This window comes from Glycine soja, chromosome 19 (genome assembly GCF_004193775.1).
Source record: "Glycine soja cultivar W05 chromosome 19, ASM419377v2, whole genome shotgun sequence".
Taxonomy (NCBI): Eukaryota; Viridiplantae; Streptophyta; class Magnoliopsida; order Fabales; family Fabaceae; genus Glycine; species Glycine soja.
Window position 1 is genome coordinate 46808169 of NC_041020.1, and position 12376 is coordinate 46820544.

At 34.4% G+C, this 12376-nt stretch overlaps 1 protein-coding gene across 1 annotated transcript; it reads left to right on the forward strand.

Moving 5' to 3' along the window:
* Positions 1 to 7074: 7074 nt before the first annotated feature.
* LOC114400643 (dnaJ protein ERDJ3B-like) lies at positions 7075 to 11397 on the forward strand. Its single transcript, XM_028363189.1, has 10 exons — positions 7075 to 7367; positions 7489 to 7637; positions 7753 to 7879; positions 8299 to 8410; positions 9007 to 9123; positions 9360 to 9446; positions 10423 to 10482; positions 10555 to 10632; positions 10851 to 10922; positions 11020 to 11397. The coding sequence occupies exons 1-10, from the start codon at positions 7297 to 7299 to the stop codon at positions 11176 to 11178; spliced, it is 1032 nt and encodes a 343-aa protein (XP_028218990.1). The 5' UTR covers positions 7075 to 7296; the 3' UTR covers positions 11179 to 11397.
* Positions 11398 to 12376: the final 979 nt, after the last annotated feature.

The window sequence follows — 12376 nt, forward strand, 5'->3', positions numbered from 1 at the left end:
TTTGAAAGGAGTAGGAAGCATGAAATAAAATTTGGGAATTTTATTTTTTATTTTTCATCAAATTTAAGCACTACTGTGACAACAAGTGCTAAATTTAATTAGGGAGTATTTTTTTAATTAATTTTCATATTCAAAGCACAAGTATACAATGTCGTATGGGGTTGGTGTGGGAGGAATTGCTCGTATTTTAAAACTCAAACCCAATCTTTCTTCTACAAAGCACACAAAACTCAAACTTGACACAACATCAGTCAAAGCATGTTTTTCCTATAAAATTGAGTCAGGAGTAGACCAGTACCCACAAATTTAAATTTAAATATTATGCTTACTTCCACTTAAAAATAAAGCTCATAAATTTATTTATATTTGAGAGACTAAAAACATAAATTTAAAATTAGACAACTAAGAATAAATACTTCAAATTTAACAAACTAAAACCATATTTAAGTCTCTATTTTTTTATACCTTGCTTAGTTTTCATGGATAGCACATATAGAATTGGATTTCAATGCTGCATAGTTACAGAATGAGGTGGATGAATCACATCGATTTAATTAATTTTATTTTATTACTTAATAAAATAATATCTTAAATTAAATTTTATTAATTTTAACAGTTGGATTTGCAATTGCACACTCTACAACTTATTTTCAAACTATAGATTTAGTTCCATGGATGGTGCTTTGTTTCATAAGAGAATGAGCTTCTAGCTTTGCTCAATGAGAGGGATCAACTAGTGTTTACGTGGAGATGATGGGGAAAGTTGAGAGAGAATCTGTTTTATTTCAATGAGAGTGTAACTTGAGCGTCTGTGTGTATGAATTCTATTTTTATTAGTAAATATTAGTTGTTGATTTTTGTTAGTAGAAGAATTTGAATTTATAACTTTTATTTTTTCTTTATTATTAAATTAATCTTATAAAAAAAGGGAATTGCATGAATAAGCTTCGTGTAAGTTATAAAAAAGCTTATTCTTCTAACTTAATTAAAAGTAACTTTTTTTAATTTTATTATATGAAAATAAGTTAATTATTTTTATAAAGAATTTTTTATGTATAGTGTTTGACTTGACTTCTCCTTTTAAGGTTTAAAAAAATAAAATTGGACCAAGCCCTTTCAAGGGATATCTCCATTAAGTATCATATTTTTCAAACTAGGTGAAAGAAAAATAAAGGTATTTGATAAAAGGGAATGAAGAATGTTTATTATGTTGTATTTTCATCAAATTCAACATAATATTTTTTTATGGATATTTCATTCTCTCGACATTTTTAAAAGTTTTTTTCTTTAAATCCTGATTTTTATGAATAAATAAATTATATAATTGTTTTTGTTATTATATATGGCAAACTTTAAAATGGTCAATTTTTCAATTATAAATAACTCGTGGAAAGTACGATCATAATCACTGGTTATTATTGATTAAAAAAAGTATAAGGTACTATATTTTTTTAAAAAAATAAAAACCAGCGTGCTTCACGTGGTTTGCGTGGTCGTAGTTGTACAGATTTTGCCAACGTAAATATTATATAGAGGTAGAAAGTAGAAACGGATGTCTTGCCAAATATATTCAACGACCTGCAAGGGATACTCGGCATTTTTGCTGGTATATCCACTCTAACATACGAAATATTGATTTTGTCTTTTCGTAAGTGTCATATACATTAACAGTCTGTAAGTTTAATACGGATTATTAATCCGTAAGTCAATATTGTTATATATAATATTAAATTTTTTAATATATATTTAATACACATATAAATTTATATAATAAATTTTGTGATAATAATTTTTTATCTAATAATTAATTTATTTACATATATAAATTGTAAATAAAAATTATATGTTTAATAAAAAGTTACATATGTAAAAAATATCAAATTTATTGAATTATCAATTGTTGTAATAAACATCTAAATACATTATTCAATTAAATATAATATTTATTTAATTTTCAATCATTGTAATAAACATTCAAATACATTATTCAATTAAATATTAAATTTATTTAACTATTAATTACTGTAATAAATATTTGAATACAACATCAAGTTAAATATTAAATTTGTTTAATTATCAAATTTTGTAAAATTATAATTTAAAAAAATTCAAAACATACAGATTGACAATCCGTATGATTAATACATACATATTGTCAATTTGTATGTTTTGAAATTTTTTAATATGCATTTCTTTTTCTCTAGTGACAAAAATCACCGAACTTCACCGTATATCTATAAACAACGCACGTGCACTATTGACGATAACAAACACTTACAAAAGGGCACTAACAGAAACAAGTTACACTAAGGGAGTGCAGTTTTACGAAAAAAAAGATGCTGCAAAAATGAAAAAACTGAAACTATTTGTAACCAAAAATACCCATAAGGGCATTTTTGGTATTTTGGAAAACTGCTGGGTGTACCAGCAAAAGTGCTGGGTGCCCCAAGCAGTTCTGTATATTCAAGTGTGTTTGGCCCAAAACGGTATGTAGGCCTCAGAAATCATGCTGGACTATCCGGACACTGGCCTATTGCCGAAAACATGGATGTTTTTTTTTTTTTTCACGTTTTGTCTACTCCTCCGTTTTTTCTTCTTCTTTTCTTTCTGAAAACAAGATATTTTCATAACAGAAAATCATAAGTTTAATCTTTGAAGTGTAAAGATTGCAAAAGGTGGTTTTATTTTTCCATCAAAGTATTCTCTGTTTTTACATTAATTAAATACTAAAATACACTTTTAATAATTTATTTTATTTTTTAATGTTTTAATCTTATTTTTAAAAGATTGATTTTAATTTGTAAAATTTTAAATTTGGGTTATTTTGATCTTTCTGCCAACTTCACAATAATGTTAGTATTTTATATTTTGCAGCAGTTATAAAACATACTTTCCAACTATTTTAAATTACTAGCAACATAAACAATCAAAATGAAAAATTTTAAAATTAAAGGATTAAAATGACTAAAATTTAAAAAATAAAGGATTAAAATTACTCAAATTAAAAATTTTAAAGAAGTAAAATTGAAACAAATAAGCTTTTTATTAAAGTTTTATCACATTATGATATGTAAAAGTCCTCCAAAATTAATTGTGAAAGTTTCCTCTGCAGTTAATGTCGATCACTCGATTATATTTTATGAGACAACTTTAAAACATCACTTCCAGCAAAATAAAATGAAAAAATAGCGTCAAATAAGTGAAAACCATATGGAAGTTTTATTTTTTGTTTTTGTTTTTTTTAACCATAATTAAACTAGTAATGTATACAATGTAAGATGTGTTGTATTAATAACGTAAAAATTCAATTAATGCATGTTAATATTGTGGATTTTTCTATATTGCCATTTATTAATATACCATCATATAATTTAAAATTATTAATTTCATATCTAAAATTTATAATTAATAGATAATATAAATTGTTATTATATATATAGGTATATATTATCAATGTTAATGTTTAAGAAGAGTGCTATGAATATATTCTTTAGCACATTCTCTTTGTTTTTATTTATTTAGTTCAAAATCAAAAGAAAAAAAAAGACATAAAAGGGTTTGAAGAAAATAAGAGAAAAGATAGAAGAAGAACGAGTTGTTTTGGTGAGGAAGAAGCTAATGGGGTTGGGATGAAAGTGAAAAGAAAAAGTGAGGGAGAGGGAGGGGTAAAATATACAACAACAACAACAACAACGCCTTATCGCACTAGGTGGGGTCGGCTACATGGATCAACTTCCGCCATAATGTTCTATCAAGTACCATACTTCTATCCAAACCATTAATTTCGAGATCCTTTTTTATAACCTCTCTTATAGTCTTTTTGGGTCTTCCTCTGCCTCGAATTGTTTGTCTTCTCTCCATCTGGTCTACTCTCCTCACGAAAGAGTTTACCGGTCTTCTCTCTACATGCCCAAACCACCTAAGTCTATTTTCCACCATCTTCTCTACGATAGGCGCTACTCCAACCCTCTCTCTAATAGCTTCGTTTCTAATTTTATCCTATCGAGTCTTACCACACATCCACCGCAACATCCTCATCTCCGCTACACCTACTTTATTCTCATGTTGGCTCTTGACCGCCCAACATTCTGTTCCGTACAAAATCGCCGGTCTTACCGCAGTCCGATAAAATTTTCCCTTTAGCTTGATCGGTACCTTTGCATCACATAACACCCCCGATGCTTTTCTCCATTTCATCCATCCTGCTTGAATGCGATGATTCACATCCCTTCAATTTCCCCATCATCCTGTATTACAGATCCAAGATATTTAAACCGTGTGACTTGAGGGATAATATGGTCTCCTATTTTCACCTCTGAGTTAGAAACCCTCCTTCTTTTGTTGAACTTACATTCCATATACTCCGATTTGCTTCTGCTTAGGCGAAAGCCATGTGTTTCTAGAGCTCGTCTCCAAGTTTCCAACCTCTCATTCAACTCCTCCCTCGACTCTCCAAGGAGGACTATGTCATCTGCAAAAAGCATGCATCTCGGCGCTATCTCTTGGATTTGTTCCGTGAGGACATCCAGAATTAAGGTAAAAAGGTAGGGGCTAAGGGTTGACCCTTGATGTAAACCAATTGTGATGGGAAAATCGTCTGACTCTCCACCCTGTGTCCTAACACTAGTCGATACCCTATCATACATATCTTGGATAGCTCGAATATATGCAACCCTAACCCCTTTCTTCTCTAGAGCTTTCCACAAAATCTCTCTAGGCACTCTATCATACGCTTTCTCCAAGTCAATAAAAATCAAGTGCAAGTCTTGTTGGGCCATGCGATATTGCTCCATCACCCGCCGTAATAAATAAATCGCTTCCATGGTCGACCTTCCCGGCATGAAACCAAATTGATTCTCAGTAACTTGAGTCTCCTTTCTTAATCTCCGTTCGATCACTCTTTCCCATAATTTCATGGTATGACTCATGAGCTTGATTCCCCTATAATTTGCACAATTTTGTATATCCCCCTTGTTCTTATAGATTGGCACTAACGTGCTTCTCCTCCATTCCTCCGGCATGCGTTTTGACCTCATAATTTCGTTAAAGAGTTCGGTGAGCCACTCAAGACCTCTATCTCCAAGAGTTTTCCACACTTCAATAGGTATGTTGTCTGGCCCCACCGCCTTACCATTACTCATTCTTTTCAACGCTTCCTTTACTTCCTGTTTCTGAATCCGACGACAGTACTTATAGTTCCGGTCCTCTTCTCTTGTGTCTAGACTGCTAGAGTCATATCCATATACATCATTAAATAAGTTGTGGAAATACACCTTCCACCTTTCCTTGATATCCTTTTCATGCACTAAGACTTTGCCTTCTTCATCCTTAACACACTTTACTTGATCCAAATCTCTAGTCTTCCTCTCTCTACCCTTAGCAAGCCTATATATAGATCTTTCTCCGTCCCTGGTTTCTAGAGCTTGGTATAGTCCGTCAAAAGCTTGAGCTCTTGCCTCACTCACCGCCTTTTTGGTTTCATTTCTAGCTATCTTATACTTATCCCAAGTTTCAGAATTTCTACACCTAGACCACTCCTTGAAACACTCCTTTTTTACTCTAACTTTGCTCTGAACATTTTCATTCCACCACCACGATTCTTTACCCCTAGGTCCAAAACCTCTAGATTCACCCAACGTCTCTTTAGCCACTTTAATAATCTCTTGGGACATCTTGTTCCACATATCATTTGCACTTCCTTGTGATTGTCCACACCAACCCTCCCATATCTTTTGTTGGAAGATTCCTTGTTTCTCACCCTTCAAGTGCCACCATTTGATCCTTGGTGCTACCAGAGGACTTCTTCTCTTTGCCCTATCTCTAATTCTTACATCCATAACCAAAACTCTATGTTGGGTAGTCAAGCTCTCTCCCGGGATAACTTTACAGTTCAAGCAATACTTCCTATCAGACTTCCTGATAAGGAAGAAATCTATCTGAGAACATGTCCCTCCACTTTTGTAAGTGATAAGATGTTCCTCTCTTTTCTTAAACCATGTATTGGCTATAGAAAGATCCAAAGCCTCCGAAAACTCCAAGATGGATTTACCCTCCCCATTCATCTCCCCTAGGCCAAAACCCCCATGCACCCCCTCAAAACCTCTAGCCACGCTATCTACATGTCCATTGAGATCCCCTCCTAGAAAACTTTCTCTCCTTGGGGTATATCCTGAAGTACCCCTTCTAGATCCTCCCAAAATTTTACCTTAAAGTGTTATGCTAACCCAACCTGAGGTGCGTACCCACTAATAACATTAAAGGTGTCCTGTCCCACTACCAATTTTAAGACTATGATACGATCTCCTACTCTTCTTACATCCACGACATCTTTCTTCCACTCCTTGTCCACAATAATCCCTACCCCATTTCTTGATCTGATTTTTCCGGTATACCACAGCTTAAATCCCGAGTTGTCTAATTCTTTCGCTTTTTCACCTGTCCACTTAGTTTCTTGTAGGCACATAAAATTGATCTTCCTCCTCACCATAACATCCACTATTTCCATAGATTTTCCAGTAAGTGTGCCTATATTCCATGTACCAAAGCGAATCCTCCTGTCATGAACTAGCTTCTTTACCCACACCCGTTCACGAAAATGTGGGAACCCTTGCTTACTTTTCACTACATCCGGGCGGCGATGCAGCGGCCCTTGCTCTTTTGACACTGTACTCGAGCCATACAGCGCGTTGCTTCCGGGCAACGACCTAGCATTCACATTATTACGTAATTGATCCATGTCATAGAGATTCGACAAAGTTTAACGTTGCAAATATATTTTTTAAAAAAAAGAAAAGAAAAGAAGTGGTGTGAATAGTTAGGCCCATTTAGAGCCTTTCATTGGAATTTGGACCAAGAAACATATAAATAGAGGCAAAAAGGCCTAATTGCAATATTGTGATTTGCCTTTCTAGGGGAGTTTCCAAGACGTTAGGAACGGAAAGAGACGCGTGAATGGCAAATCCAACGTGGAGAGGCATGATTGGTTGGAACAACCAAATGGTCGCTGTGATTGGCCAGTTTCGAAACGAACACGTTGCAAAGCCAAAGCCAAAGCCAAAGCGTATTCCGTATTTTCGACTCCGGAGTCAAGTCTTGGCGGAATCACTTTCACTGTAAAAGCACCATAATACAAGAACCCAAGCCAAGCGATTCACTAATCATTATTAACACACACAACACGCACATTCGTCCCAAACCCTAATCCCCAATTTTGATTCCAATTCCGACGAGATCCCAGGGAGCATAGCAGAGCCCTCAAATCTAAATTCCGTTCGGAGAGATCCTAGTCTCTTCTTCATGGCGCATCGAGGAGCCACGCTGTTCTTCCTTCTATTCGCTATCTGCTATTCTCTCATCGCCATTGCTGGGTATCCTCTCTCTCTCTCTCTCTCTTCTTTTAACAACAATGCACACTTGTTTTGTTCTGCATTGCACTTTGCTTATATATATGTGTGTGTGTGTGTGTATTTTCGTTTGAACGTGTTGCAGAAAGAGCTATTACGATATACTTCAACTGTCGAAGGGTGCATCGGACGAGCAGATAAAGAGGGCGTATAGGAAGCTAGCATTGAAGTACCATCCTGATAAGAACCCCGGCAATGAAGAAGCTAATAAGAAATTTGCTGAGATTAGCAATGGTATATATATTATATATCTTTGGTTGGTTTGATTTTAATGACCTGCTCTGTTATTACTTTTTATGTTGGCTTTTGTAATTTTGTTGTGGCTGCTTTTCATTGTTGTTACTATCAGCGTATGAAGTGTTGTCGGATAGCGAGAAGAGGAATATTTACGATAGGTATGGTGAGGAAGGTTTGAAGCAGCATGCTGCTAGTGGAGGCAGAGGTGGTGGAATGAACTTCCAAGATATTTTTGGCTCGTAAGTCATTAACTACAGTTTTTGCTCGATTAGTTCTTAATCTATCACCATTGCGACACGGCTTTCTTGTGCTAATAATGACACGTTCTACATGTATTAGTATATATGTTACATCAATATACAAAGATTAAAGGCATCGAGCCAAAAAAAGACAACTAAGGAAGGCTATATAGATTTTCTATGTAACCATATCGTGCTAACATACTCTAATCAGAACATTTATATGGTTTTATTGATTTATGGCGCAAATCTCAATCTAGCCATTGGTTTTTGGGCCAAGATTACGCAGCCATGATGAATAGGCAGATTGCTGTGTTTTAGATGTCTGTTTATTTTGCTATATTTGTGTGTTTAGTTTTAGAACATGGGGCCTTACGTTTTTTTAATGAATGACACTGAAACATAATTGTTTCGTTTAGTTTCTTTGGTGGGGGACAAATGGAAGAAGAAGAGAAAATTGTAAAAGGAGATGACGTGGTTGTTGATTTGGATGCAACACTTGAAGATTTGTACATGGGAGGTACCTTGAAGGTGAGGCCACATCCAGTTGCTGTTCTGAGTATGCACATTAATTCTATATATTGGACGTGTTTGTGTGGCGCATTCCATTTTTGAATTTCTGCTACATTTTATTCTAAGAATATAAATGGACATGGAAGAGGTTCAAGATTATCAATATGGTTTTCATGTGAGACATGGTAACGGTAAAGTACACTTTTATTTGCTACATCAGCCTGTAGAAAATTAGAAATAAAAAGAAAAGCAACTAGGAGTTGAGAGGCTGAACTTACCTCAAGCTCAGCCTCATGCATCTAATAGTCATATCATGTCAAACATTCCTCGTACATATGACATCTGATATTCCTGTAGGTTTTTTCTTAATTTCCTTGTTGGATCCATCTTAGATACCTATAGTCTGTATTATACATTTAAATATATTCATTGAGGAACCACTTTAACCTCTAGTCAGGCATAGTTTTAAACTGTCACAATGGATATCATTTAGTGGAGAAATTTTATCCATTACTCAATGACGACTATTTTTGAATCATTGACTTGGAATATGGAATTTCAGAGTTATTTGGTGATTGTTTCTCTTTTTATGACCATTGCATTGTAATTTTCAGGTTTGGAGGGAAAAGAATGTACTAAAGCCAGCATCTGGGAAAAGACGCTGTAACTGTAGAAATGAGGTTTATCACAAGCAAATTGGGCCTGGGATGTTTCAACAGATGACAGAGCAGGTAAACAGCACATCTCAGAATGTTGATAGGAAACAATTTTTTCTTTACTCTTATTTTTTAAGAGGCCTATACTGCAAACATACAGATTTCATGTTTCATGACATTTAGTTGTGCAATTGTGAAATGTTTACCTGTTGTTCACTTGTTTGGGAGAGGGGGTTGTGCAGGTTTCTTTTAATCCATCCTGTTGTTGCCATATGTAGAAAATTTCACTACTATTTCTGAATCCTGTACAGGTCTGTGAGCAATGTCCCAACGTCAAATATGTAAGGGAGGGGTATTTCATCACTGTTGATATTGAGAAAGGCATGCAAGATGGGCAGGTAACCTTTTAAGTTTATATTTAGACTTTAAGTATGCATGATATCATGGCTTATTACCTATTTTCATAAAAGCACTATACTATAAAGTATATCTAATCATGTGTACTGCATCTAAATTCTAAATACAAAGGGCTCTGTTTTATAATTCCAGTTTTAGTTCTGTTGGAATTCAAACCTATTTAAAATTCCCCAAATTATAGTCTCTGTTCTTGTAACCATTATAAATTATACCTATTTGTACATTTAATTTGTGTTTTTACATTAAAAAGCCGAGAAAACAAAATCCACCGATTATAGTCTCTGTTCACTAAAAAAAGAAAAAAGGCAAACATATTTACTAAATTGTACCGATGGCCATATGCGTATTCAAGTTATTTTTGGTTTTCAAACTATATACACGCTCACCTAATCCTGACTGTATCGACAGTGGCAATTAATGGTTTCAAATTATTCAGTGGGTTCGTTTGTTGCTATTTTTGAGTGCTATATATCATAGAACTCAGTGCTATGATAAAAGTTGTTGAAAATGTTAGTTTGGATAAACAACACCAACAACCACAACCTTTTTCCACTAGATGGATTTAGCTACTTGAACCAATTGACATTGTTATGCATGAGAGAAGTGTGGGACAAAAAAATGAGAAGGCCGAGTTTCAATTTTAAGGGTGTACCTAATTAAGCTGAAAATTAGTGAACAAATCCAAAAAAGGATTTTCTGTCACTCCACTTTCTCTACCTCTTTCTATTTTCCACTTCTACTGACCATACACTATAAAGGAATGTGAGAGGAATTCTAACAATATGCTCTTACTCTTTCCCATTTCTCTATTTTCCAATTATTTACAAGTGTTATGTTGAAATTAAATGATGTATATGAATTGTGATCGGGGGAAGCTTGCTATTTTTATTTTTTTTTCAAATTAAAAACTGAGACAATTGAAGTCCTATAGAGTTACAAGTTATTGTCCTTTCGCAGGAGGTGCTATTTTATGAGGACGGTGAACCCATAATTGATGGAGAATCTGGAGATTTAAGGGTTAGTAACTTGTCACTTTCAATATCCATGTTATTATGTATGCATTGTGCTGACTATTATATGGCTGAACAGTTTCGTATCCGTACTGCACCTCATGACGTCTTCAGAAGAGAAGGCAATGACTTGCACACTACTGTCACTATAACTCTGGTAAGTATCGCTCTTGTTGATTTGCATATCAATTGCTTGAGTTGTACTGTGCCTTTGCTATTTTGGACATGTTGAAAGTAGTAACTACTGTTCAACTCGTTAGCATGGCAGAATTGAAAATTGACATTTTGTTGAATTTCCAAACCATTAACTGCTCTCTCTGATATTGGCATCCTTAAAATTCCGGTCATTGCAGTATTAACCTTAATCTTCTTCAGGTTCAAGCCCTTGTTGGTTTTGAGAAGACCATTAAACACCTAGATGAGCATCTGGTGGACATAAGCACAAAGGTGAGTATGAGATACCCTTGCTTCAGATCTCAATTGGTGTTTATGTGTGTGTGTGTGTGGAACACAGTTGACAGACTTATATTTTTTGACCCGTCAGGAAATCACAAAGCCAAAGCAGGTGAGGAAGTTCAAAGGGGAGGGTATGCCATTGCATATGAGCAACAAAAAAGGAGATCTTTACGTCACTTTTGAGGTTCTATTCCCCACGTCACTAACGGAGGAGCAGAAAACAAAGATAAAAGCAATTCTTGGTTAGAATACGCGAACAAGATAGGCGTTATTTCGCTCATTATGTCCTTAATGTAACATGGTTAGGTGGTTATAGTAAACGCATACTAGGGCTTCCCATCCATGCCCTTTTTTTTGTTAGTTGACAAATAGATACCTTTTGCCCCCGTTAGTATTGATGCGCATCCTGTAACTCTTGCCATCCCGTGAATTCAATTGCCTTCTTGGCGGTGCTATTTTGATACAAGGAAAACAACACTAGCTGAAAAGAAAAAGAAAAAAGAAAATGCTTCCATTGTTTTGTACCGTGTCTGAAATCGTTCATCTTGTGAACTAGATTAGATTGCTGTAAAACTGAATGGCGTCTTACCGAAGTTGATACATTACATCTGTAGTTGTAACTGCGGACTAGATTAGAATGCAGATGGACCATAACCATTGAGCATACGTATGTACCTGCACCCGACGGCCATTAAACTTTGATTCCAATATTCAAGGTTGATAAGCTCATGCGATTTGTTTATTCTTGCAAGCTTTTCACTGTGATGGACAAGTGACTCGTGTTTATGTCTGAGTTCATCCACTCATTTATTATGATTTCATTCATTATACAATAGCTTCAATTCCAAGCTGTTTTTGAATTCGTTCAATGATGGGATGCAATATAGATTTCTTAACTCTTTAGTGCGTGTGACTTTAGAGGAACACAGCTTTTGATTTTTCAACTCAGACCTTGTTTAACAAGGACGTAACTGATCTAATTTAAGAGTTGTGTTTGGGAAAATAAAAGGACATCGTTGGCAAGAAAAAAATAGATAAGTGATACTCGGGGCCTATTTGAGACATGAACAGGTAGGATGAGAGAGGTTTCACTGCCGAAGGCCCTGAAAGATTGGGAAGCTTTCTAATTAAAAATTATAAAATTAAATAAATTTTATAATTTTTCATTAATCAATATTGGTTTTGATTGAAATACATTAATAATAAAAATATTTTTTATAGTATCAACAAATTATAGATTCATATTATTTAAAATTACTAATTTTCCTGATAATTATTTAAAAATTACACCTAAAGTATTATTTAATTGATTGAGGTATTGTAATATACTCTAATAAGATATCCAAATTAAACTATAAATATTTTCTTTTTCATTAAAAACTAATCACAGCCGCTGTCGCCTGTCAGTTATGTTTGGGTTGACTATTAATTTGCTTCGACCATAG